Raw genomic sequence first — 24,975 nt, 5'->3', positions numbered from 1 at the left:
GTGGCTCTTCGGCTCGACGGCCATCTTCAACTTCTTCGGCGCCGAGGCCTCCGAAGTCTTCGATCCGACCAGCGCGATGCGCACTTTCGGTTTCGATATCTCCGGCGTCGAGACCGTAGGTTTCACTTTCGGTTTCTGTGGTACCGGGAGCGAATCGGTATCAATGTCCGTGGCCGGGCCAGGAGGCGGAGCTGAGGAACTTATAACAAGGTCTCGGGTAAGGCCCGAAGGCGATCCCTCGACCTGAGCCTTATGAATATGGACGGCCCCGGAGTCAGTTTGAGGAAGCTCCTCGTCCGAGCTATCCTCCACGGTGGCAAGGGCCCCGCCGTCGTCCCCTACCTCCTCGACGACTTCACCGAAATCCTCGGTCTCTGGATCGTAGTCGTCCTCGACCTCCGACGCGGGGTTAGATTCCGTGATGTCCTGGATATCGTCGTCCTCGACATCCCCAGCATCGAAAATGTCCGTAGGCGGTGGTGCAGATTGCTGGGCCTCCAGGCGCGCAGCTCGACGGAGCTGGAGTGTTTTTTTGGACCGGAACCTGGAACAGGCCATACACTTGGCCTCGTCGTGGTCCGGCGACAAGCACTTGTTGCACACCGGGTGGACGTCGATGTGTGGGTACTTGGAGTTTCACACCGGACATCGTTTGAATGGACTTCGTTCCATAATGGGTGGTTGAAGAGTCTGGAGCGTCGACTAGGCCCTTCCTCGCCGAAAGCACGCGGAAGAACGGAAGACAATACTGACGCCAGTCCTAAAGACCTTTTGGTCTCAAGCAAAGTAAAGTTAAGTTCTATCGATTCCGACAGGAGGGAACCAAAGACATCCGAACCCAATGGCGGAAAAAAACAATCTGGGGATGGAGTCGATGCCCATGCGCACTGTAGTCCAGGGGAGGAGCCACCTATCTCGGGATACTTCGAAGACTCTCCCAGGACAACAATGTGCAATCATCCGGACCCAACACTAGGCGGCGATCTATGCACAGATATGAATTCAGCAGCCCACATGCCTCGAACGAGAGCATCTATCTCCATGAACCATACTGAACATTTTATCTTTTGGCCATTTACATAAACAAAATCAGATTGAAACAATTACTTTATTACGAAAGGAGTGGGTTATGATCAAATGTGAAAGGTTTTTGTCTTTGATATGCAATTGAAGCGGATGGCATTTGAAAAATACTAAAATAAAATGACCAGTTAAGGCATTTAAAAACAAACCAAGAGCATTTCATTTAGAGAAGTGTGTTGACAAACCAGCAGGCTAGACAATCGAGTATGTAATTTTCAGATTTTCAAACTCACCATCATAGTCTCTACAGCGTTTCCTTGACAAAGTTGGTCTTACATATGAGCTGTGGTCCACTTGATCTTCAGGAAAATCAGTCCAGTTGTTAGTAGTGCTATTACCGTGGTGTGACTGGGAAATAACCTTAATGGCACTGCTCACAGTCTGAACAGGATAACAATCTGTGGCAATGTTCGATACAGAAGACACTGGTGTATAACTGTTCTCTAGTGAGTCTGTTCTTTCCAGTTCGTACTTCGGCTTTACTGGGTCCCTTTCTGAAAAGCAAGCATTAAACTATTTGAGTACAGCATTTCAGTTTACACATTATTTAGAAAAACAATGCTCTGGAAGTTTAACACAGAGCAATTAGAAGCTTCCACTTCAGAAGATAATGAAAACTTGTGGGAAAGTGCCCTCTCTTTGCATTGTTTACCCCACTTTTTGCTGAACAGCGGATGTGCTTTGACTGAGTGTGCCCTGGGCTCCTGCCAGTCAGGTGCCCACGGTCTATGTTCTTTCCCTAAAACTGCATTGGAGACCAAACCCAATTCGCACTCTCTGGCCACAGGCAGTCTCTGGTAAATGGTACCACAGGTACCCAGGGGCACTGGGACCAGGGAACACCTATAAGGGCTGCAGAACGTATTGTGCCACCCTTAGAGGTCCTGTACCTTTACACTCACATACTGCCTTTGCAGGCTGCGTGTTTTGGTGCAGAACAAAGTGGAGAGTCAACATGGCACACATCCCTGTGTGTCATGCTTAAAACCCACTGCCCTGGCATAGATAAGTCACCCCTATAGCTGGGTGCACTATACCAGTGGTGATGATACAGGTGCATGAGCCTTGGACCCCTACAATGTCAAAGTCAATTCTTAGACATTGTACGTGCAGTGCTGCCATTAAGAGTATATGGTGCTGGGAGATTGTCATTACGAATTCCTCAGTACCATAATGGCTGCAACGAAAACTGAGCATTGTATTATCAAACTTCTTAGCACATTCAACCCACAGTGATGCCAGTGTAGGATTTAATGAAAAATGCCCACAGAGGGCATCTTAAAGAAGCCCCCTGAAAAACAACCTACCACTAGTTACAGGCTGGATGGTTGCTTTCAGCTGCCACCACCAGACATGTTTCTGGACCCCTGGTTCGAGAACCTGATGCTCTCGGGGTCTGAAAAAATGCACATCCTGGGACGAGGTGCCAAGCCTCCTCCCAAAGGATGATCAGGGGCCACGAAGGGGAAGCTTCAAAGGCTTGCCGCCTTTGTGAGCTTCCCCAGGACTTTTGCTGCTTCCAGCAACTGGTCACCACTGGTTTTGAACCCCACTTTGGGCGGGAGAACCAGTAGGAAAACCAAGTGAGGAAGGGATCATGTGCTCACCTCAGCAACCTCACACCTCAGGTGGGGGAGGCGAGATGAGGCGCAACTCTAAGTCCCTGTCGTTTTGCAGATGGGGGGACCCAGCCAGCCAGGCTGAGACTTATGCCCCTTCCCACTGGAGTGTGGCATAAGAGGGGATGTATCCAACCCAGTGAGGGGACTCATTGGTCCCAACCTTTTACCTACATGTAATGCCCCTAAATTTAGTATTTAGGGGCACCCCTGAACCTTGTTTCCTCAGACAAGAAACTACAAGAAGAAATGAAGAAGGACCGAACAACCATGCCGAAGCTAAGAAGAGGATGATGCCCACTGACTTGGCCCCAGCCCTACGGGCCAGTCCCCACCTCGAACCTGCAGAAGAACATAAGTTACTTACCTGTAAACTGTGGTTCTTCAGTATTGGTGTCTTTCATAGATTCACATGCTTGAATATTCCCCGTCGAAGTGGGAGTCCCACGGTACATAAAATAGCAGTAATATATGCATATATAAGTAAAATTATTATAATTATAAAAAATACATATACATATATATGGAATATGCTACTTACCAGTATGCATCTGTTCTTGGCATAGAGGGCTGCAGAGTGGTACATTATGAATAGATCGACATCTGGTGTTGGGCTCGGATGATTGCACTTTGTTTTTCTCTTGGAGAGTCTTTTGTATCTTGGTGACTCCTCCTTTGGTTGGTAATGCGCATGGGCATCAGCTCCATCCTTAGATTGTTTTGCCATAGTAGGGTTAGATGGAGTAGTATGATAGAATACAGATAGGAATGCCCATGTAAGTGTATCAAAATAAGATAATGTTGGAACAGACACAGGTTTCCGGGGAGGCTGGGAGGGCAGGTACCACTCTGCAGCCCTCTATGCCAAGAACAGATGCATACTGGTAAGTAGCATATTCCGTTCGAGGCATATGGGCTGCAGATGGTACATTATGAATAGACTATACAGCAGTTCTCTCCCTAGCGGTGGTTGCTTGTGTCCGTTGCAACTGTCTGAAATAATGTTTTTAATACAGCTTGTCCCACTCTAGCTTGTTGTGTTGTGTGCACATCTACACAATAGTGCTTTGTGAAGGTGTGCGGTGTAACCCAGGTAGCTGCTTTGCATATGTCATCTAGTGGAATGTTTCCCAAAAATGCCATAGATGCTCCTAGTTTACGTGTAGAGTGAGCTCTAGGAGGAACAGTTAATGTTCTCTTTGCTTTTAAGTAGCATATTTGAATATATTTTACAATCCATCTGGCAATGCCCGCTTTAGAGATGGGATTGCCCTTATGTGTAGGAGAAAACGCAACAAATAGCTGTTTTGTCTTTCTGAAAGTTTGTGTTCTTTCTATATAGTACAATATTGCCCTTCTAACATCCAATGTATGTAGGGCTCTTTCCGCTACTGTCTGTGGTTTTGGAAAGAAAACCGGTAATTCCACTGACTGATTGATGTGGAATGCAGAAATTACCTTTGGTAGGAATTTTGGGTTTGTTCTAAGAACCACTTTATTTTGGTGTAACTGCATGAATGGTTCTTGAATTGTAAAAGCCTGCAACTCACTTACTCTTCTAAGTGACGTGATAGCTATGAGGAAGGCCACCTTCCATGTGAGGAATTGTATTTCACACCTATGCATAGGTTCAAAGGGTGGCCCCATTAGTCTGGTAAGTACTATGTTGAGATTCCAGACTGGGGAAGGTGGTTGTCTTGGTGGAATGACTCTTTTGAGTCCCTCCATGAAAGCTTTAATTGCTGGTACTTTAAACAGGGAAAGATGTTGCCTGTTTTGTAGGTACGCCGCTATAGCTGCGAGATGAACTCTGATAGAGGTGTATGCTAAGTTACATTGCTGCAAGTGTAGTAAGTAGCAAATGATCTGTTTAGTGGATGGGTCCAGAGGGTTGATGTGCTTACTGTTACAGTGTATAGCAAACCTCTTCCATTTTGCTGCATAGCATGCTCTAGTGGTAGGACGTCTTGCTTGTTTAATGATTTCCATACATTCTGGTGGTAAATCTAAATATCCAAACTCTATGACCTCAGGAGCCAGATCACTAGGTTTATTTGTTTGGGATCTGGGTGCATTATTTCTCCATGGTTCGGTGTAAGATGCATGGGTAATAATCTTAGCTTTTGATGTGGCACCTGTGAGAGTTGTAGTAGCGTGGTGAACCACGGCTGTCTTGCCCACGTGGGTGCCACTAGTATCATTGTCATTGAGTGCTGCTGCAGTTTCCGAACCACTAACGGAATTAGTGGGAGAGGGGGGGAAAGCGTAAGCAAATCTGTTGGACCAATTTATCCATAGTGCATTGCCCTGGGACCGTTGGTGTGGGTACCTGGATGCGAAGTTTTGGCATTTTGCGTTCTGATGATTGGCAAACAGATCTATCTCTGGTTGCCCCCATCTCTGGAAGAATGGCTGCAGTATTTGGTCGTGCAGCTCCCATTCGTGTACTTGTTCTGACTGTCTGCTTAGGATGTCTGCTATCTGATTTTGAACTCCTGGTAGGTGTTCTGCTAACAGATAGATCTTTTGAGGAATGGCCCATCTCCAAATGTCCTGTGCTAGTTTGGATAGTTGGAGAGAGTGTGTCCCCCCCTGTTTTTGAATATAATACATTGCAGTCATGTTGTCTGTTCTGATCAGGACTGCCTTGTTTGTTATTTGCATTTGGAAAGCTTTTAGTGCTAGAAATACCGCTAATAGTTCCAGGTAGTTGATGTGCAGTTTCTTTTGCTGCACACTCCACTTCCCCTGCACTGTGTATTTGTCCATATGCGCTCCCCTGTTATTATCACTTGTGGAATCGGTTCTAGGAACGACCGTCCTTTGGAAATGTTTGTTGTGTTCCACCACTTCAGAGAGCGATGCGTACGGTCGTCTACCAACACCAGATCTGTAATCTGACCTTGAGCCTGATTCCACTGTGTCGCTAGACACTCCTGTAGTGGACGCATTTGTAGTCTGGCATGTGGTATTAGCAGTATGCAGGAGGACATCATGCCTAACAGTTGCATAAACACTCGTGCTGGTAGTGAGTGTTGTGGTTGAAATCTTTGTATTAACCCGACCATTGTTTGTATCCTGATCGGATTGGGGTATGCTATTGCCTTTTCTGTGTCTATAGTAGCCCCCAGGTATTGCTGAATCTTGTTTGGTTGCAGGTGTGATTTTTTGTAGTTCACCGTAAACCCTAGGTGGTGCAGCAACTGAATTGTCTTCTGTGTGTTGTGAAGACATTCTTCTTGTGACTTGGCCTTTTTTAGCCAATCGTCCAAGTAGGGGAAGACATGTATTTGTCTTCTTAGGTGTGCTGCCACCACAGCTAGGCATTTTGTGAACACTCTTGGTGCCGTTGTGACCCCGAACGGAAGGACTTTGAATTGATAGTGTTGTGCTTCCACTACAAACCTTAGGTATTTTCTGTGGGCTTTGTGAATTGGGATATGAAAGTAAGCGTCTTTTAGATCCAGTGTAGAAAGAAAGTCCCCTTTCTTCAGGAAAGGGAGTACCTGTTGGAGCGTGACCATGTGGAAATGTTCCGAATTTATGTATGCATTGAGAGGTCTGAGGTCCAAGATTGGTCTTAGGGACCCGTCTTTTTTGGGGATTAGGAAGTATAGAGAGTACACTCCTGTCCCTTGTTGATGTTTTGGGACCTTCTCTATTGCATGCTTTTGTAGCAGTGCTAATACTTCTTCTTTTAACAATGTCAGATGATCTTGACTCATTGGACGCTGTTTGGGGGGGATGTTTGGTGGGGTAGCTGTGAGTTCTAGGCAATAACCATGTTGGATAATCTGTCTCACCCACTTGTCTGATGTGATGTCTTCCCAGACAGGTAGGAACTGTGATAGACGTCCCCCGACCGGTGTTATGTGGTCTGGGGGAAGTTCTATGAAGTCACTGTTTTGGGGTTGAGGCGTTGCGGTTGTTATTATTTCCGCGGCCTCTACCCTTGTTGTTGTTACCCCTGTAACTACCTCTTGAATTACCTTTGGGTGATGTGGGTGTGAAAGAGGTGGATTGCTGATTTGTTCCTGTATTTTTTGAGCCTCCTCTATAGGTGGATCTACGAAAGGAACCTCTTTGTGCTGGCTGTTGCAATGCTCCCATTGACTTAGCCGTTTCTGTATCTTTTTTCATTTTTTCTAAGGTCTCATCTGTGCTTGAACCAAAAAGTGTCTTTTGATCAAATGGTTGGTTCAATAAGGACGTTTGTACTTCCTGTTTGAATCCTGAGATTCTAAGCCATGCATGTCTCCTTAACATGACACTGGTGTTGATGGATCTTGCTGCAGTGTCTGCTGCGTCTAAGGCGCACTTAATGGAAGTATTAGTTATTATTTTTCCTTCCTGTATTAACTGATCTGCCTTTTCTGATGGTCTTTGGGGAGATGTGTGATGAGTTTTTCTAATTCATCATAATGTGCCCTGTCATAACGTGCAAGTAGTGCCTGTGTATTGGCTATACGCCAGCTATTTGCCGCTTGTGATGCTACTCTCTTGCCTGATGCATCTATTAATTTTGACTCTTTATCAGGTGGAGGAGCCTCTCCTGTAGATAATGAGTTCGCTCTTTTACGAGCGTTTGAAACTACAAGCGAGTCCAGAGGTACCTGCCCTTTGATAAATATTGGATCCTATGGAGCCGCCTTATATTTTTCATCAATTCTTGGGTTTAACACCCTAGCCCTCACTGGGTCTTTGAATATTTCTTCTGTGTGACTGAGAAGACCCTTCAGCATAGGAAGAGTACCTGATGTTCTTTGTGCATTAGGTAGCGTCTCTAATAGGAAGTCCTCTATTTGAGGTTCTGTATGTATATCTACTTTATGATATTTTGCTGCCCTATTAATGAGCTGTACAAACCCTGTGTTATCAGGTGGTGAAGGCTTTGAGGGATATAACTCTGGGTCGTTGTCCTCATCTGACCCTACGTTATAGTTTTCCCATGGGTCATCCTCATCTGGGATGCTTTCATCATCCCCTTGAGGTTCTCCCTCCCCTGGATCACTGTCTACATCAGACTGAGGTGTAGATGGTCTTGGTGTGGAAGGTGCAGGAATATTTGGCATAGTGTGAGGAATAGGAGAAGAGGGTGTGACTTTAGGTCGAGGAGAAGCAGGAGGAGTTGTATTTGTCCCCAGTGTTCTCTTTTTTGAAGGAAGAGATTTGTCTTCTATCTGTTCATTCTTTCTCTTCTTCGTCACTACTTTGCCAGTTTGCGGATCGATAAACAAAATCTTTTGTTTGGGATCTGTCTGCTGCTCCTGAATCGGTACCGAAGGCCTTGGTTCCGAAAGGTGCTTATGTTTTCGATCGTCAATGTTCGGTGTTTTCGGCACCGAGTGTTTACTCGATTCCGACTTCCTCGGTGTCGGGTGAGTCTTGGACGTCGAATCATGTTTGTGCTTCGACATGGAATGTTTCGATGCCGAGCTTTCCCTTGTATAAAGCTTCGGTGTCTAAGTCGATGTCGACCGTTTCTCGGATCCGACATGGTGGGAGGCCGAGTGTTTCGGTTTCAGTTTTGGTTTCGTTGCCGGGCCCGAAGGCGGGGCGTCGGAAACTTTTTTCTGCGGTTTGACCGGGCTCGAAGGCGGGGTCGTTACCACACGGGGTCGGTTTTTTGGTAAGGGGACGTCGTCACTCACGGTTTGTTGCACGTCGAGTTCTTCGACATCCGACTGGTCCCCTTCCGACCCAGACTGATCTTCATGATCCTCTTCTTCCTCAAGTTGCTCGTCTCCGAACAGCTCCGGGATCGCCTCCGACTGCATTCTGGAAACTTCGTGTCTTCGAGCTCGACGATTTCTAATAGTCGACTTGGAGGAGAATGCTGCGCAGGCTTCGCAGTCCCTGGATTCGTGTTCAGGCGATAGGGAGAGGTTGCACACCTCGTGTAGGTCCTTGTGTGGGAACTTAGCACCACACGTTGGACATTTCTTGAATGGAGTCCTTTCCATGGACTCCGGGCTTGACTGCGTCGAGAAAGGCCTGTTCGTCGACGTAGATCAAAGTTTTTTCTTCGATGCTGAAGTCGCAATGCGCCGGAATGGAAATGAAACGCGTTCGAAAACAATACCGTCGAATTGGAAAGGGAATACGCGTCGATAAATCACTTCTTTTCGAAGTCGATCTGGAGCGTCTCAATCCTCATCCGAACCCGATGGCGGAAAAAAACAATCTAAGGATGGAGCCGATGCCCATGCGCACTACCAACCAAAGGAGAAGTCACCAAGATACAAAAGGATCTCCAAGAGAAAAACAAAGTGCAATCATCCGAGCCCAACACCAGATGGCGATCTATTCATAATGTACCATCTGCAGCCCATATGCCTCGAACATATAAATACAGTAAACTCAAAAGTACCATAGAACTGAATAGGCCCATAGAAAGCCTAAGGGAGAAAACTCAACTTGGTAACATATCAGTGTCATTATGTTTTGGTCCAAATTCCAGCCAATCAGGCTGCAGTTCCCTCTAGAACCTTCTCCTCAGAAGCCCAAGACCTCAGATTTTCGTAGCACAGAGTAACCAAAGTGCCTGAGGAGAAGAGAGCCTCTGAGGGGAGGATGGGAGGGTCGCATGTGAATCTATGAAAGACACCAATACTGGAGAACCACAGTTTACAGGTAAGTAACTTATGTTCTTCTCCAGTATTAGGGGCGTCTTTCATAGATTCACATGCTTGAATAAGAGTAGAAAGCAGTAATCATCATATAAGTCATAAAGGTAACAGTAATTTCAAACATATAATAGACATATCATATTAAAGAGAGATAACCTTCATGACAGGAGGCGGGTAGCAACAGATGTTCACCTTTAATGGAAATGATTTCCCAGCACCGCTTGTCCTACTGCTGCATCTGCGGCATCTGTTGACTGCAGACAGTAGTGCTTCGTAAAAGTATGGCTGCTCGACCACGTAGCAGCTCTGCAGATGTGTCGCAGAGGTACCCCCGCAAAAAGGGCAGTAGAAGCTGACACAGCTCTAGTTGAATGAACACGTACTGAAGATGGAAGAGGCTTGCCAGCACGCTGATGACAGAAGGCAATAGTGGAAGAAATCCACCTAGTAATAGTTTGTTTGGTAACAGGTTGTCCTTTAGAGGCCGGGCCATAGGCCACGAACAGTTGATCAGATTTCCTGAAGGATGCAGTGCGCTGAATATAAAACTTGAGGCAACGTTTTATATCCAGGGAATGTAATGAACGTTCCGCAGGAGTTTGTGGATACGGAAAGAAAGTCTTTAAAATGACCGGTTCATTGAGATGAAAATCACTGGGAACTTTCGGAATAAATGTAGGATTAGTACGTAGTGTAACAGCCTCCTTTGAGAACTGGAGAAAAGGAGGTTGAGTTGTGAATGCTTGAATGTCACTGACACGCCTAGATGACGTCAAGGCGAGCAATAGGGCAACTTTTCACGTGAGGAATTTTAAGCTTGCTGAATGGATGGGTTCAAAAGGAGGTAGGAGGAGCCGAGACAAGACCAGGTTTAAGCGCCAAGTAGGCGGAGGACGTCGAATGGGTGGAAACATTCGGAAGAGACCTTTTAAAAACTGTTTAATAATTCTAGACGAATATAGTGAGGAAGAGCCATCATGACGGATGCGGGATACAGCCGCTAGAAAGACCTTCAGAGTGGAATGGGAAAGTCCTACCTTCGCAAGGGATAAGAAGAAAGGCAGAATCTGTTCTGGTTTAGCGGTTATCGGATCCAAGGCCTTGGTATGGCACCAGACACAGAAACGCTTCCACTTCAACTGATAGGTTTTAATGGTGGAAGGAGCACGGGCGTGCGCTAACACCTTTCGACAGTCTGCGTCGATGGTTAAACGCGCAAATTCATGGTGCTCAGGTTCCAGGCATGAAGTTGGAGGTATGCTAGATCCGGATGGCAAATCCGCCCGTGCTGCATCGTGAGGAGGTGAGGCAACGGATGAAGCGAGATTGGAAGCTCTGGGAGAACAAGAGAAGGTCCGGAAACCATGGGTGCCTCGGCCATTTGGGTGCGATCAAGATGACTTGACAGGGTTGAAAAACGCAGAGACACATTTAGGTCTCCGTGTAGCTGCACAACCAATGAATCTAATGCATCAAATTAGTCATCCACTTTTAAATTATTCTTCAATTTTATCCATGAATCTTTAGTCCTTTCTTCAATCTGTTTTATTTCAATCCATTATATTCATTGTCTTTATTCTTTCACTCTTCAAAAAAACACAGGGAAATCCTTTTTTCCAATGCCACGTTTTTATTGCCAGTCACGCAATGCATTTCGGGAATAATCCCTTCTTCAGGGGTTTCTAGGGTACAAACTAAATACAACCTAATCAATTAAATGGCATACTGGTTTTATAAATCATTATTTTTAAAAAAAAGCATTGACTTTTACCATATGTCATTATTTGTGCTCATACTTTTACTGTCATTGTTGCTTAACATCCCCAGCTACTAAGCACTTCCCACGTTAACTTGTGATGACCCTTGAATATATCTCACAAACACATTACTGCAAACTCACTGGACTGAGAACTGCTGTCCATTCTTAAAAGAAACATTTACCATCCTCTTTCATAAAGTGTGTCAACACGTGACTCACAGCTGAAACGAACAGGGTTATTAAGGCGAACGTTCACTAGCGCTCAGGAAAGCTTTTTCAAAAGTAAGAAGCGGGAGCAGCATGCAGTTAATTCGTGGGGAGATTGCATAGCATTTTTCAATATGAAAGGTCGTTTTGCCTAGTGCCACGGTAAGAGCGCTTCAGAACACTTTATGAAAGAGGATGGTAAATGTTTCTTTTAAGAATGGGCAGCAGTTCTCAATCCAGTGAGTTTGCAGTAATGTGGATGTGAGATATATTCAAGGGTCATCACAGGTTAACGTGGGGAGTGCTTAGTAGCTGGGGATGTTAAGCAACAATGACAGTAAAAGTATGAGCACAAATAATGACATATGGTAAAAGTCAATGCTTTTTCTTAAAAATTATGTTTTATAAAAACCAGTATGCCATTTAATTGATTAGGTTGTATTTTGTTTGTACCCTAGAAACCCCCGAAGAAGGGATTATTCCCGAAATGCATTGGGTGACTGGCAATAAAAACGTGGCATTGGAAACAAGGATTTCCCTGTGTTTTTTTGAAGAGTGAAAGAATAAAGACAATGAATATAATGGATTGAAATAAAACCGATTGAAGAAGGGACTAAAGATTCATGGATAAAATTGAAGAATAATTTAAAAGTGGATGACGAATTTGATGCATTAGATTCATTGCTTTTGAGCTACACAGAGACCTAAATGTGTCTCTTCTGCGTTTTTCTCTTATTTGCAGTGCGAATGGGCGGAGCACAAAGGGCTAGCACGCCGACACAGTTTAATATAGACAGTAAAAGTACTGGTGATAAATTAGAGGAAGAATCATAAAGGAAAAAGAAAGGAGTGAATCTCTCCATTATATATGCATCACTTGACAGGGTTGAAGCCTCATCCTGTGCAACAAGTGTGGAATCAGAGGAAGCGGAGGAAAAGCGTTGCTGAATGCGTTCAACCAGCTGATCGAAAATACATTCCCACTCGACGCACTGTGGGGATGAAGACTTGCAAAGCGTTGGCATTTCTTGTTGGTGATAATCGCAAAAAGATCCATCTGCGGATGGCCCCACTGGTGGAAAATGAACTCCAGAGTTGGTTGATTGAGTTCCCACTCGTGGCTGTCCGAAAAAAACCAGCTGAGTGTGTCCGCCAGAACATTGGAAACACCCGGCACATGTATGGCAGTGAGATGAATCTGGTGATGAATTGCCCAATTCCATATCTCCTGTGCTTGTTGGGAAAGCAAAAGGGACCTGGTGCCGCCCTGCTTGTTCAGGTAATGCATGCTGGTGGTGTTGTCTGTTCTCACCAGCGGAGATTGACCTTGAACGATCCGTTGAAAAGACTTCAGAGCCAGGAAGATCGTCAAAAGCTCCAGGCGATTTATATGCCAAGTGCGTTGGACCGCAGTCTATTTTCCTTGTACTGACAGGACTTCGAGATGTGCTCCCCAGCCCTCCAGGGATGCATCTGTTGTAAGCGTCAGAGTTGGGGTAGTGTCTTGAAAAGACCGACCTTTTGAAATGTTTGGAGGGTGAGCCCACCACTCCAGAGCCTTTTGGATGCGGGGCGTAAGAAGGATCTTGTCGTTGAACGATCCTGAAATCTGCTTCCACTGCTTGTCTAACTCCTCTTGGATGACCCTCATATGAAGTCTGCAGTGGGGAATCAACTGTATGGCAGAAGAAGCCATGCCGAGGAATGATTTCAACATCCGGACTGAAACGTACAGTTTTGACTGGAGGGATCGTACCATCTAGAGCATACCATCTTGTCGTTCCTGGGAGACAAAAACCATTGCCAGATGAGAATCTAGAGAGGCTCCTAGAAAATCTCGCCGTTGAGATGGGCGAAAGTGTGACTTCTGGCAATTGATGGAAAGGCCCAAGTCTTGAAACAGGGAGAGGCAAGACTGTGTATGCTGGATGGCCAGTTGAAGATTCGGAGCCTTTATGAGACAATCGTCCAGGTATGGATAAAATTGTATGCCTCGTAGGCGTAGAAAGGCAGCTACCGGGGCCATGATCTTGGTAAAGGCCCTCGGTGCTGAACTGAGGCCGAACGGTAGGACCTTGAATTGAAAGTGCAGGTGTCCGACTGTGAAGCGTAGATACTTCCTGTGTCTGGGGTGAATTGGCACATAGAAATATGCGTCCTGGAGGTCGATCGTTGCGAAGAATTCCCCTGGATTGGGGTAATTCAGGATTTGAAGCAGAGTTAACATCTGAAAGATTTTGCAAATATTGAATTTGTTCAGGGCCCGTAAATCCAAAATTGGACGCCATTCTCCCGACTTTCTCTTTACTAAGAAAAACTGGGAATAGAATCCCTTGCCGCGTTGACCTGGCGGCACTACCTCGATGGGCCCTTTTTGGATCATTAATTTTACCTGGGCCAAAAGTTCTTTGAAGTGCGGGGAGGGTGGCCCCGAAGGTGGATGAGTGGGAGGGAATTTTGTGAACTCCAGGGTATGGCCTTTGGAGATAACGTCCAGGACCCATTGGTCGGAGGTGATTTCGGACCATTTGCAAAAGTATTTTGAGATGCGACCTCCAAGATGCACAGTCGGCAGACGAAAGGAACTGAGTCTGTCACTGTTTCTTGTTTTTTGCGCCACCTCTATAAGTTGTTTTCTGTTGGTATGGTCTGGAGGAAGACTGACGATTCTGGTTTTGGTAAGAACCTCTCTGCCGGTCATCGCCGTAGGTATTGTATGAGCGATACTGGCCTGATACACGAAAAGTAGAGGAGCGCCCGCCTGTACCACGTGCCCCCACGAAAGGGCCGCTTTTTTTATTGGAGAGTAGCCAAGGACTTTGCGGTGTCAGTGTCCTTTTTGATTGCCTCAAGAGCATAGTCTACATGCTTGCCAAATAAAGACTCTCCATCGTAAGGCAAGTCGAGGACTTTTGCTTGTACTTCTGGGCGAAACTTTGTAGATTTCAGCCAGCCTTGACGCCTCAAGACTGCAGCCCCAGCTAATTGGCGAAAGCCTGTGGATGAAATGTCAAGCGCACATTCGATAATTTGAGACGAAATTACCTCTCCCTCTTGGATAATAGCCTGCGCTTCTGCACGGATGGCCTCAGGCATTTGAGGAATCAGTGCGGCAATCTCGGACCACATTTGGTGGTCGTAACGGCCCAGAATTGCCAAGGTATTTGCCGCCATTGTAGTACACTTTTTTCCTATAGAGTCCAACTTGTGGCCTTCCTGATTAAGAGGAGACGTGCATCGACTTGACACTTGTCGACGAGATCTCAACAATCGACGTAATGGGTCTCGTCTACTGGGCTGTCGTCGACGAGGTGATTGTCGCCGACGCAGCAGTGGAAGACATAGAACATGTCCTCGTCGACGTAGAGGTTACAGACTTCGTCGTCGCTGAAGACGTCGACGGACCCGTTGACGAGCCCGTCGACGAACCTATGCCGGATTTCTGAGAGGAAGGCAAGGCTTTGGGCGCAGACGTCAGAGAACCAGGTCCCGTAGACGTGCCCTGAAGCAAATCCTGTGGGGAAACAATCCTGGAGGATTCCAACAGTCTACTCTTCTTAAGAAAAGAAGATGGAACCTCAGTTTCAGACCCACACTTCTGAGAGGATCTAGAAATGCCTGAAGAAAAACTTTCCACATCAGAAACCACAGACTCTGAAGTCTTCAACTTCTGTAGCCACAGAAGGAGACGGGCCTCTCTATCCCTCAGGGTCTTGGGAGGAAAAGTGCGACAGTACTTACAGTCCTTAACCTCGTGGTCTGGGTATATACAGTAAATGCATTTACTGTGAGGATCCTCATGAAAAAGGCGCAGTTTACCACAGGAATGGCAAGCTTTAAACAAAGATTTCTTATTTGAAGACATTTTGAAGAAATAACAGGTAAAGTTGAAGAAAAAACTGAGCAGAGCTCAGAGAGATTCCCTTCAAACGACGTGCGGTAGAAAATCTGAGGTCTTGGGCTTCTGAGGAGAAGGTTCTAGAGGGAACTGCAGCCTGATTGGCTGGAATTTGGACCACAACATAATGACACTGATATGTTACCAAGTTGAATTTTCTCCCTTAGGCTTTCTATGGGCCTATTCAGTTCTATGGTACTTTTGAGTTTACTGTATTTATATATATATATATATATATATATATATATATATATATATATATATATATATATATATATATATATATATATATATATATATATATATATATATATATATATATATATATATATATATATATATATATATATATATATATATATATGTGTATGTATTTTTTATAATTATAATAATTATACTTATATATGCATATATTACTGCTATTTTATGTACCGTGGGACTCCCACTTCGACGACAGGGAATATTCAAGCATGTGAATCTATGAAAGACAGCCCTAATACTGGAGAAGCGAAACTCCGGTGTGGCCTGCTGCCTGCAGCCTCAAGAACCCAGAGGACCTGCCCTGCCTTCAAAAGAAAAGACTGTCTCCCATGAGCATCGGAGCCCTGGCAAGATCTGAGAGTCTGCACAACTCTGCACAGAATGCCCACGGCCTGGGTTCGAGTGGCCCAACACCACAAGGAGGTCTCCCCGACGATCCCGACACGAGATCTGGTGATCCCTAACCTGCCTCTATCCTACAGCCAACGCCTGCAGCCTCAAACCGGAAGGTTCCCCCAACCACTACCAGGAGCTGGTAAGAAGATCCGACCCTAAAAGGCACCCCTACACCGGATGCCACACAGCCGTGGGTGGCCCAACCGACGGTGCGTAACCAAACCACTGGACTGTGCACACTGTACCTCACTTTGGTATAGTATACACAGAGCCAGCTTAGTACAAGACTTCTCCTTTAACTAAGAAGGTGAATGTTGGAGAACGGCTTGGGAGTATTCAATTAGGAATCAAGTACATCACTATGGACTAGGCAGGCAGAGGGTCTACAGAATCAGATAGATGCACTAACTCAATACATTTGCTATTAAGTGTCCTTTGCAAATATTTCAATTGGCCTTGGTATAAGGAGAAAACTCAGTACCCTTGTGTTTGAGAATCTGCAAAACAATTCCAAAAATCAAGTAATCCAAAAATCAAGGGAGCACATGAAGATGTCCCCTGAAAAATAACCAGCCTCTGGTGGGTTCCCTTACTGGTAAACACCAGCCTGCCAGACATGTTTCTGGTCCCCTGGGGTGGGAGCCTTAGCTCCCTGGGCCCAGAAACAAAGCCTTTCCAGGGCAGAGGTGGTCGCACCTCCCCCAAGTCAGGAAGAGCCATCTGTGGCAGGGGAGCTTCAAAGGCCTTGCTGTGTTTGTAATGAGACCCTGCCTGCCCTTCTACCAAGAGCCTGCCCCCTATCTGTCTCACCCTCTTTTTGGAGGGAAGACAGGCGGAAAAAATTAGAACATCCCAGGTGTGCCCACCTCTGTCAATCCCACCCCCCCTAACAAATACATATATACATATGAGGCATGTGAATCTATGAAAGATACCAATACTGGATAACAGCAGTTAAAGGTAACTGCAGTTAAACGTAAGTAACGCATTTCTTATCCAGTATTAGGGTATCTTTCATAGATTCACATGCCTGAATCAGAGTAGAAAGCAATGATAGGCACATTTCCTTTTGCATAAAGAACATGAAGCATTAGTTAACAAATACATGTATACATATGCATATATAACATTAAAATGCAAAGCAATAAACTGCAAGTATGGCAAAAGCTATAATAGTGATAGGGGAAAGTGCATGGAAAAAATAAGAGAATGTTTGGTGGGAAGGAAGGAAGCCTCACCTCTATCGAAAGTGGGGGAGGCGCTGTGAAGCCCACTCTTCAGTGCCCGCCATCTTGCAGAGGGCAGGCACTCTCCAATCCGGATTAGGGATTGTGCCCACTCACCCATGTGGGGGGAGCACACCAAGGGTGTTATCAAACTAAGGTCTGTAGCCCAATGGCTACTGACCTAGAGACCCCTAAAACGCTCCCTTATTACAGTATTTAAGGAGCAGCCCTGAATCTCAAAGGTAGATTCCCACAACCTACAAAGGACGAAAAAAGGCACCCAGCAGAGGAGACTGCAGAGAAGAACTGACTTGTCCCCAGCCCTACCGGCCCGTCTACAGTTTCCAGAGATCCTGTGCCAATAATTGCCTTGTCCTGCAGCCAGCGGCTTCCAGAACCCCCTGGGCGGACTGACTGCCTTCAACAAGGATGAGGATGTGGTCCATCGGCTAGACTGCCGACGTTGGTGCTGGAAAGCAAGGTTCGAGCCTCTGGGTCAGGTCCACATCCTGTGATTCTGGGCAAATAATCTCCCCATGCCTGAATGAGTCCTTGTGTAACGTAACCGGTGCTCATGTAAAACACTCTAATACCTTCGGGTCGAGTTCGCGCTATATAAAACTGCATAAAACAAAGACCGGATCTCCTGTGAACAGCAGCTCTGCTCAAGAGAATCACAAAAAAGAAAGACTCCAAGCCTGCTGAGGACAAAGAAACCCGACGTCTGGAACCACCAATGCACCCGACGCCTACTGCCAGAGTCAGAGTGGCCCACCAGTCAAAGTAACGTCCCCCAGCGTTCCAGAGTCTGAGCCCGAAATCTCCAGCAACCTCCGCACTGGGACCCCCCCCCCCTTCAAAACGCGAGTGACCTCGGTAAGGTGAAATCTGACCTCAAAAGGCACCCCTGCATCTGCCCACCCTGGGGAAGAGGACCTAAGGTGCACCTACGTCCCTGAGCTATTCAACTTACCTGCCCAGTTGTTGATGTATCCAGGAAGATTTCCTGGACCAAGCCTGCAGCCAAAACCGGCTACTCCCATTTTAAAACAGGGCACCATTCGCCAAATCAGCAGCCTGCACCCGGCTGCACCTGTGGGTGCACCATGTGTGCTAAATCGGATCTCACTTTGCCCTGAGCTAAACCCCAGGAGCTTTGCTTCCACATCCAAGTGGCGTGCCCATGAGCAGCCAGCAAACGGAGGTCCCCTATCCCCCATTGGATAATATTGGGCCTCAGCACTCTGCACCCGGCTGTCCTAGTGCTGAGGGTGCTCTTTGAGTGCATCCTTGACCCTGGGGGAACCCTGGTTCTAACCCCAGAAACTCAACTCCCAGGATCAATTACTCACCTTTAAACCGATAACCTGATTTTCTCCCACAGGACTGCATGGACTGTTTTTCTGTGGAAAAAGTTCTAAGTGTGGAATTGGAAATTGTAGGACAACTTAAGAAACTGTGCGTTTACAAAAACTGACTTACTTACATTTTATTTAGGAAATGTCTAAGTATGATATCTTGGCACATCACACTGAGTAGAAAAAGTAATCTGAAAAGTTATCTTAAAAGTAACTGAAAAGTAATTTCAACAGTTTCTAAACATTTGACCTACCTTTATCTATATTCAACTGCAGCGGTTGCTAACCTGTAGATGTTGCAGTTGTCTGAAACAGTGTTTGAAGTACTGCGTGGGCTAAGTTAAACTGTTGACATGCAAACACATCCACACAATAGTGTTTTGTAAATATGTGTGGTGTAGACCATGTAGCTACTTTACATATGTCAGCTAAGGGAATGTTACCCAACACCATAGAAGCCCCTATTTTGCTAGTGGAAAGACCTCTAGGGGTATGGGTAATTTTTTTGGCTATTGCATTGCATGTTTGAATACATTTAACAATCCATCTAGCAATACCAGATTTAGATATAGGATTGCGCTTGTGAGGTGGAGCAAATGCGACAAACTATGTTTTGCAAAAGTCTTTTGTCTTATCTATGTTGCACAGTAACGCTCTTTTTATGTCAAGTGTATGACGAGCGTGTTCTGCTACAGAATCTGGTTGAGGAAAGAAAACTGGTAACCGATTGGTTTATATGAAAGGAAGAAACTACTTTGGGAAGGAATTTAGGGTTGGTGCGGAGAACTATCCTATCTTTGTGTAGCTGTAAGAAGAAATGCGTTACTTATCCAGTATTGGTATCTTTCATAGCTTCACATGCAACCCACCAGCCTCCCTTGGAAGGGGTCACCTAGTACTCAGTTGTTCCTCTATATAGCACTGTGCTTATTAAAATCTGAGGGACTAGAGCTCCTTCCAGGAAGGTTCCAGAGGGTGGTGGCAGCTGATTGGTTGCTCTCTAGAGTTTGGTCCTTATTACAAAAGGACCTGGATATGTTACTAATGTGAGGCCTTTGGCCTATTACTCTGTATGTCTAATGGGACATTACTTATGTACCGGGGACTCCCATCCCGACGACGGGGAATGATTGAGGCATGTGAATCTATGAAAGATACCAATACTGGATAACAGCAGTTACAGGTAACTGCAGTTAAACGTAAGTAACGCATTTCTTATCCAGTATTAGGGTATCTTTCATAGATTCATATGCCTGAATCAGAGTAGAAAGCAATGATAAGCACATTTCCTTTTGCATAAAGAACATGAAGCATTAGTTAACAAATACATATATACATATGCATATATAACATTAAAATGCAAAGCAATAAACTGCAAGTATGGCAAAAGCTATAATAGTGATAGGGAAAAGTGCATGGAAAAATAAGAGAATGTTTGGTGGGAAGGAAGGAAGCCTCACCTCTATCGAAATAGATGATGCAACACCGCCTGTCCCACTGCAGCATCCTTCGTGAGTTCTGTATCCAAACAGTAATGTTTGGTAAATATATGCAGTGTGTTCCATGTTGCCGCTCTGCAAATAGTGCCGCCGCAGAAGTAGAGACTGCCCTAGTGGAATGGGCATGTATCTGTGATTGTAAAGGCTGACCAGCCTGCTGATGACAGAAGACAATGGCACCAGAGATCCATCTGGAAATGCTTTGCTTTGCCAGAAGCGTCAATTAATTTTGATTCTTTATCTGGCGGAGGAGCACATCATGATGTCTAAGAGTTTGCTCGCTTACGAGCATTTGATACCACTAGGGAAGCTAATGGCAACTGTCCCTTAATAAAGATATGGTCTGTAGGAGAGGTCATATATTTTTGTACACTCTAGGAGTTAAGATGCGGGCCCTGACTGGATCTTTGAAAATCTCATCAGCGTATTGGATTATGTCTTTAAGCATGGGAAATATTTGTGATGAATTGTGTGTGGGTGCTAAAGTCTCAAAAAAAATCTGCTTCTAATGATTCTCTGTGGTGTTCTACCCCAAGGTAATGTGCAGCCCTGGCAAAGAGTAACGATCTGGATCAGTAACACCTGGGGGATCAACTGTGTAATCGGTCAATGGATCTAATGGGAGATTCACCCCCCCCCCCTCCCCCATTATCTGCATCATCATGAGATTGTGGGGAATCCTGAGGTGTAATCTACAAAGGATTCTCAGGTGAGACGGAGGTGCTGGTGGTAGATAAAAAGGACTTGTAGCTACAGATTGTCTCTTCAAGGGGATCTTGCAAGAAGTGTTCTCCTCCTGTAGGGGGCGATGACTTTGCCAAATCCAAATGTCCATGAGTGGGAAGAAGGCATAGGCTGGTGCAAGGGGGAAGAGCGATTACTGTACCAAGCGAGAGGATGCCCACATAAATTTGAGAATTTTGGCAAGGGCAAGGGAATGGGGGGGAGGGAGGGGGGGGGGGATTTGGGGGATTAGGAATCCAGGGAAGATGAGGGACGGCCAGAAGGTGACCAGATACGGAGTGGAGGCTTATGGGATGGAGTGTAGAACCCCGAGCTACCATGAGATGGAGTGATCCAATCCATATTATGTGAATTTTTGTACCGTAATAGATAAATGGTTGCTCACATGCCTTCAACAGTTTGATTGGGGAGGGAGAATTTGTTATCTGTTTTCTCGGAAGAAAATCTCAATAAAAAGTTGGATTAAAAAAAGAACAAAGGTGTGTGTTAAAAGTAGCATTAAAAAGGAAACGGGTACAGCAACAAGACTGAAGAATAAGAATATGAAGGATAAGGGTTTCAAGTTCTTTGCTGTAAAGGTTCTACAATTAAAAAATGTGTGTGAATAAAGTTGTTTATGAGAAACAAATTACAATAGATATCTGATTAAAAGGTCAAAAAGAAAATATGATTTCTCACAAGGTTTTTAATGCACTGAATAACAGGTTTACCAAACGACAAACTTGCCTTTGCTACGGCTTCTACTCCTTGATCTGCTTCTGCTCCTACTTCGGTCTCTGTCTCGAACCCTTTCTTTACTCCAGCTCCGGCTCCTACTTCTGCTATAACTTCGACTACGGCCCCTTCTGCGAATATATCTGTCCCTGTATGAATCTCTTCTAGGTGGGTTTCGATCATAGTCCCTCTTGCGTGAACGATCGTCTTTTTTTCTGTCACGACTCCTAAATACAATGAAATAGTTAGTGCATACTTGAACATTTGCAATCCTTTCTTTTTACACAGGTGATCTTCGAATACTGGAATTTGAGATAAACATAAGGTAGGCATGGTGACTTCATATATGAATGAGAGTTAGGAATGTTAAAGAAATTAGCAACATCCTACCCGACATGTCAGCATATTTACAATATCTTTGTATCCTCATAAGGCAAAAAGTTAATGCAGATAAAAAGAAAAGGAATACCTCATTTTAATGGTGCATTCACTCACTATGACTATTTAAGAACTAGGGGGCCGATTCACAGAACTATTCTGAGACAAAATCCTAAACTTACTACTTCTGGTATTCACATTTAGTAGTAGTAAAGTTAGGATTTTGTCTTAAGTTATGATTTTAACTCAAGTTAAACTCAAGTTTGTCTTTATTACTACTAAGTGCCTTCTGTGAATACCAAAAGTAGTAAGGTTAGGATTTTGTCTCAGATTAGTTCTGTGAATCGGCCCCTAGAGCATCATAAAAACAGGTGTAACTTACTATTGTTTACAAAGATACTAGTGCAGTTACATGCATAAGTAAAACATTCTATAGCGGCTTAAGCAAATAAAACACAAATACTCAGAGCCTGCAGGATGGCTCGCTGCTGAGGGATACAGGGATCTGCGCGCCATAAGCAAGCCCAAGTATGGTCAACTGACAGTACTTAATATATGCATCTCACGCTAAATGAAGGGGACGCACCTTAAAAGTAAGCTCTATCTAGACGTAATATGAACTAATGATCCTTGCATTCATTTATTTTTTCCTATACATCAGTACCAGCCCCGCCAGTCATCAATATTGTGAAACTTGTGCAGGTTAATGCATCAAGGCCAAAAGACAAAGAAAAAATTAAGAGATAAAGAAGTAAAAAAGAGAATGAGGTAGAAACTGTAGGAAGCAGACTCTGTATATACTATACCAAAATGAGGTATAGTGTGCACAGCCCAGAGGAACCCCAAAGGTAGGCAGAGGAAAAAGTAGATAGCACCTTACTCTGTATTTGTGGTATTGTGGGCGGACAGTAAGGCTTTATCAGAGGGTAGTGTTAAGCATTTGTTGTACACACTCAGGCAGCAAATGATGTCACACACTCAAAGACTGAACATAGAACAATTTGTTTGTATCAAAAATATTATATTATTTTATTTCTTAGAGCCAAGCCTGGTGCAGGTACGGAACAATTTAAGGAAAAACCGTGAATGTATTCCTTTGGAGAAAATTAAGTTAACGGTTTGAAGGTAAGTATTGTTTTGTGGGAGTTGGTATTCTGGGGTTAGAACCAGGGTTCTCTCAGGGTCAAGGATGCACTCTTGAAGCTCCATCAGCGGCACTAGTTGGCAGGGTGCAGAGTGCTGAGACCCAATGTTGTCCAAAGGGGGATCAGGGTCCTCCCGTTGGTGTCTGCTCACAAGCAGGCCACAAGGTTGTGGGAGCAAAGCTCCTGGTGTTAGGCTCAGAGCAAAGGGATCCACATCAGCACCCAAAGTACATCCGCAGCAGCGCAGGAGCGGCTGGGTGAAAGGTGCTGTTTTGGCTTTGGGTGCCCTGTTGTTATCAATGGGGATTCTCCGGTTGCAACAAAGACTGAAGGCTGGGGGATGGAGTTCTTCTGAAGTGATCACCAGTTGGAGAGGTAGGTTGGGATGCATGGGGATATTGGGACCTAGTCAGTTGAGCCACCTAAGGCTGTGGGGCGTTGGGTGCAGGGGTGTCTAAGCGTCAAGTTTTCTTACAAGCTCGGGTCGCGGTCGGGGGATTTTCCAGAAAGAGGCTGCAGGCTTCGCTTGGAGATTCGAGGCAGATCAGAGATGACCAGATCTCAGGTCAGGATAACCGGGGAGACCTCCTCGTGGTGTTGGGCCACTCGAACTCAGGCCGTGTGCGTCAGGGGCAGAGTGGTGCAGACTCGCAGTGTTGGCTGGGGCCTGAGTCTGTTGGTGAGCAAATCTGGTGCTCACAGGAGACAAAGTCTTTGGCTTGGAAGGCAGGGCAGGTCCTTCGGGTTCTTGAGGCTGCTGGCTGCAGAACGCACTTAGATTTCACTGGAGCAGGTTCGAGGTAAGGACAGCCCGTTAAGGCTGGAGCCAAGTCAGTGGACGTCCTGTTCTTAGTTCTAGCACGGCTTCTTCGGTCCTTCTTTTCTTGTGGTTTGTTCTTGTCTGAGGAGGCAAGGTTCAGGGTTTACCCTAAATACTAAATTTAGGGGCATTACATGTAAGTAAAGGTTAGGACCAATGGGTCCCTACCTTGGGGTGGGTCACTGACCATGTCATGAGTGATATAATATGTGACATCATCAGCAGTGCATTGCAGGCGCGCAAGTTATAGTGAGTCCAACTAACTATAACCTTGGAATTTCAATGGTTTAATGCGAGTAAAATTTCCAGCTAACTATAACTGGTGTGAAACCTATGGTTTTTTCAGTGAATTTAATAGGTTTTTAAAATGCCAATTCCTAACTATAACTGGTGTGAAACCTATGGTTTTTTTCAGTGAATTTCATAGGTTTTTTAATAGCAAATCTCTATAGGTATGAAATGTAATATTTTTTATGATGAATTTTATATTTTATAATTATGTAATACTATTTTTTTTATGTGTTTTTTTTATTTGTTTGCCCCGGAGCGCTCCCGGGGCGCGTACCGATGCGCTCACCGGTGAACGCATTGCTACGGCGCGCCCCGGTGCGCGTACCGAGGAGCGTCCCGTTAGCGCTAATGCCGCGAACGAAAACATCCTCGTGACGTTTTGCAGAGCCGCGTCCGCGTGATACGCACGGCGTAAGCGCACCCGGAAGCACCCACGCGCATACGAACGCGCTACGTAAGCACCCCCGGGCGCACAACGGGGCGCGTAGCGTAAGCGCGTTGGGTCATGTGACCTGAAAATAACACTTTTCATTGGTTCAGAACAGTTTTGTTTTCCAAATGAAGAAAGCCCCCACCTTTTTTCCTCATTCTCACTTTATTCTTTGAGTGAGGAAGACCTGCTTTTTTCTTACAGATATGGCTACAGTACTATCAGCAGCTGGAGCATCTGCCCCAGCACCACCAAAAGGACCACCAGAAGATCACATTGGTGGTCAAGAAGAAGAGGAGGAGAAAGAGGAGGAAGGGACAAGGCAGTTCCTGCATGAAGACAATCCCCCATACAAACCAAGAGAGCACTTCATATGGGAGTTTTTCAAAATCTCAAGGGGTTTTAAAAAAGTAAACGCTGCAAAGGTGACTTGTCTCATCTGTAAAGCTGTGCTATCCAGGGGGAACCCTGCTAAAAAATATTCCTTTGGGAATCATACTATGATACGACACATGCAG

At 45.3% G+C, this 24,975-nt stretch overlaps 1 protein-coding gene across 2 annotated transcripts in view; it reads right to left on the bottom strand.

Moving 5' to 3' along the window:
* The window catches only part of LOC147698192 (RNA-binding protein 26-like), a 1,163,085-nt gene that overhangs the window by 991,284 nt on the left and 146,826 nt on the right, over positions 1–24,975 (bottom strand). For both annotated transcript variants that reach the window (XM_086934819.1, XM_086934820.1), the window contains exons 5-6: positions 21,406–21,620; positions 1,317–1,577 (exon numbers count right to left, since the gene is read on the bottom strand). In XM_086934819.1, the coding sequence (XP_086790945.1) occupies positions 1,317–1,577; positions 21,406–21,620 (476 nt within the window). The remainder of the gene's footprint in view (positions 1–1,316; positions 1,578–21,405; positions 21,621–24,975) is intronic.

This window comes from Lissotriton vulgaris, chromosome 8, assembly GCF_964263255.1.
Source record: "Lissotriton vulgaris chromosome 8, aLisVul1.2, whole genome shotgun sequence".
Lineage (NCBI taxonomy): Eukaryota > Metazoa > Chordata > Amphibia > Caudata > Salamandridae > Lissotriton > Lissotriton vulgaris.
The sequence above is the reverse complement of the archived record's forward strand: the minus strand, read 5'-3'. Positions and strand labels throughout refer to the sequence as shown.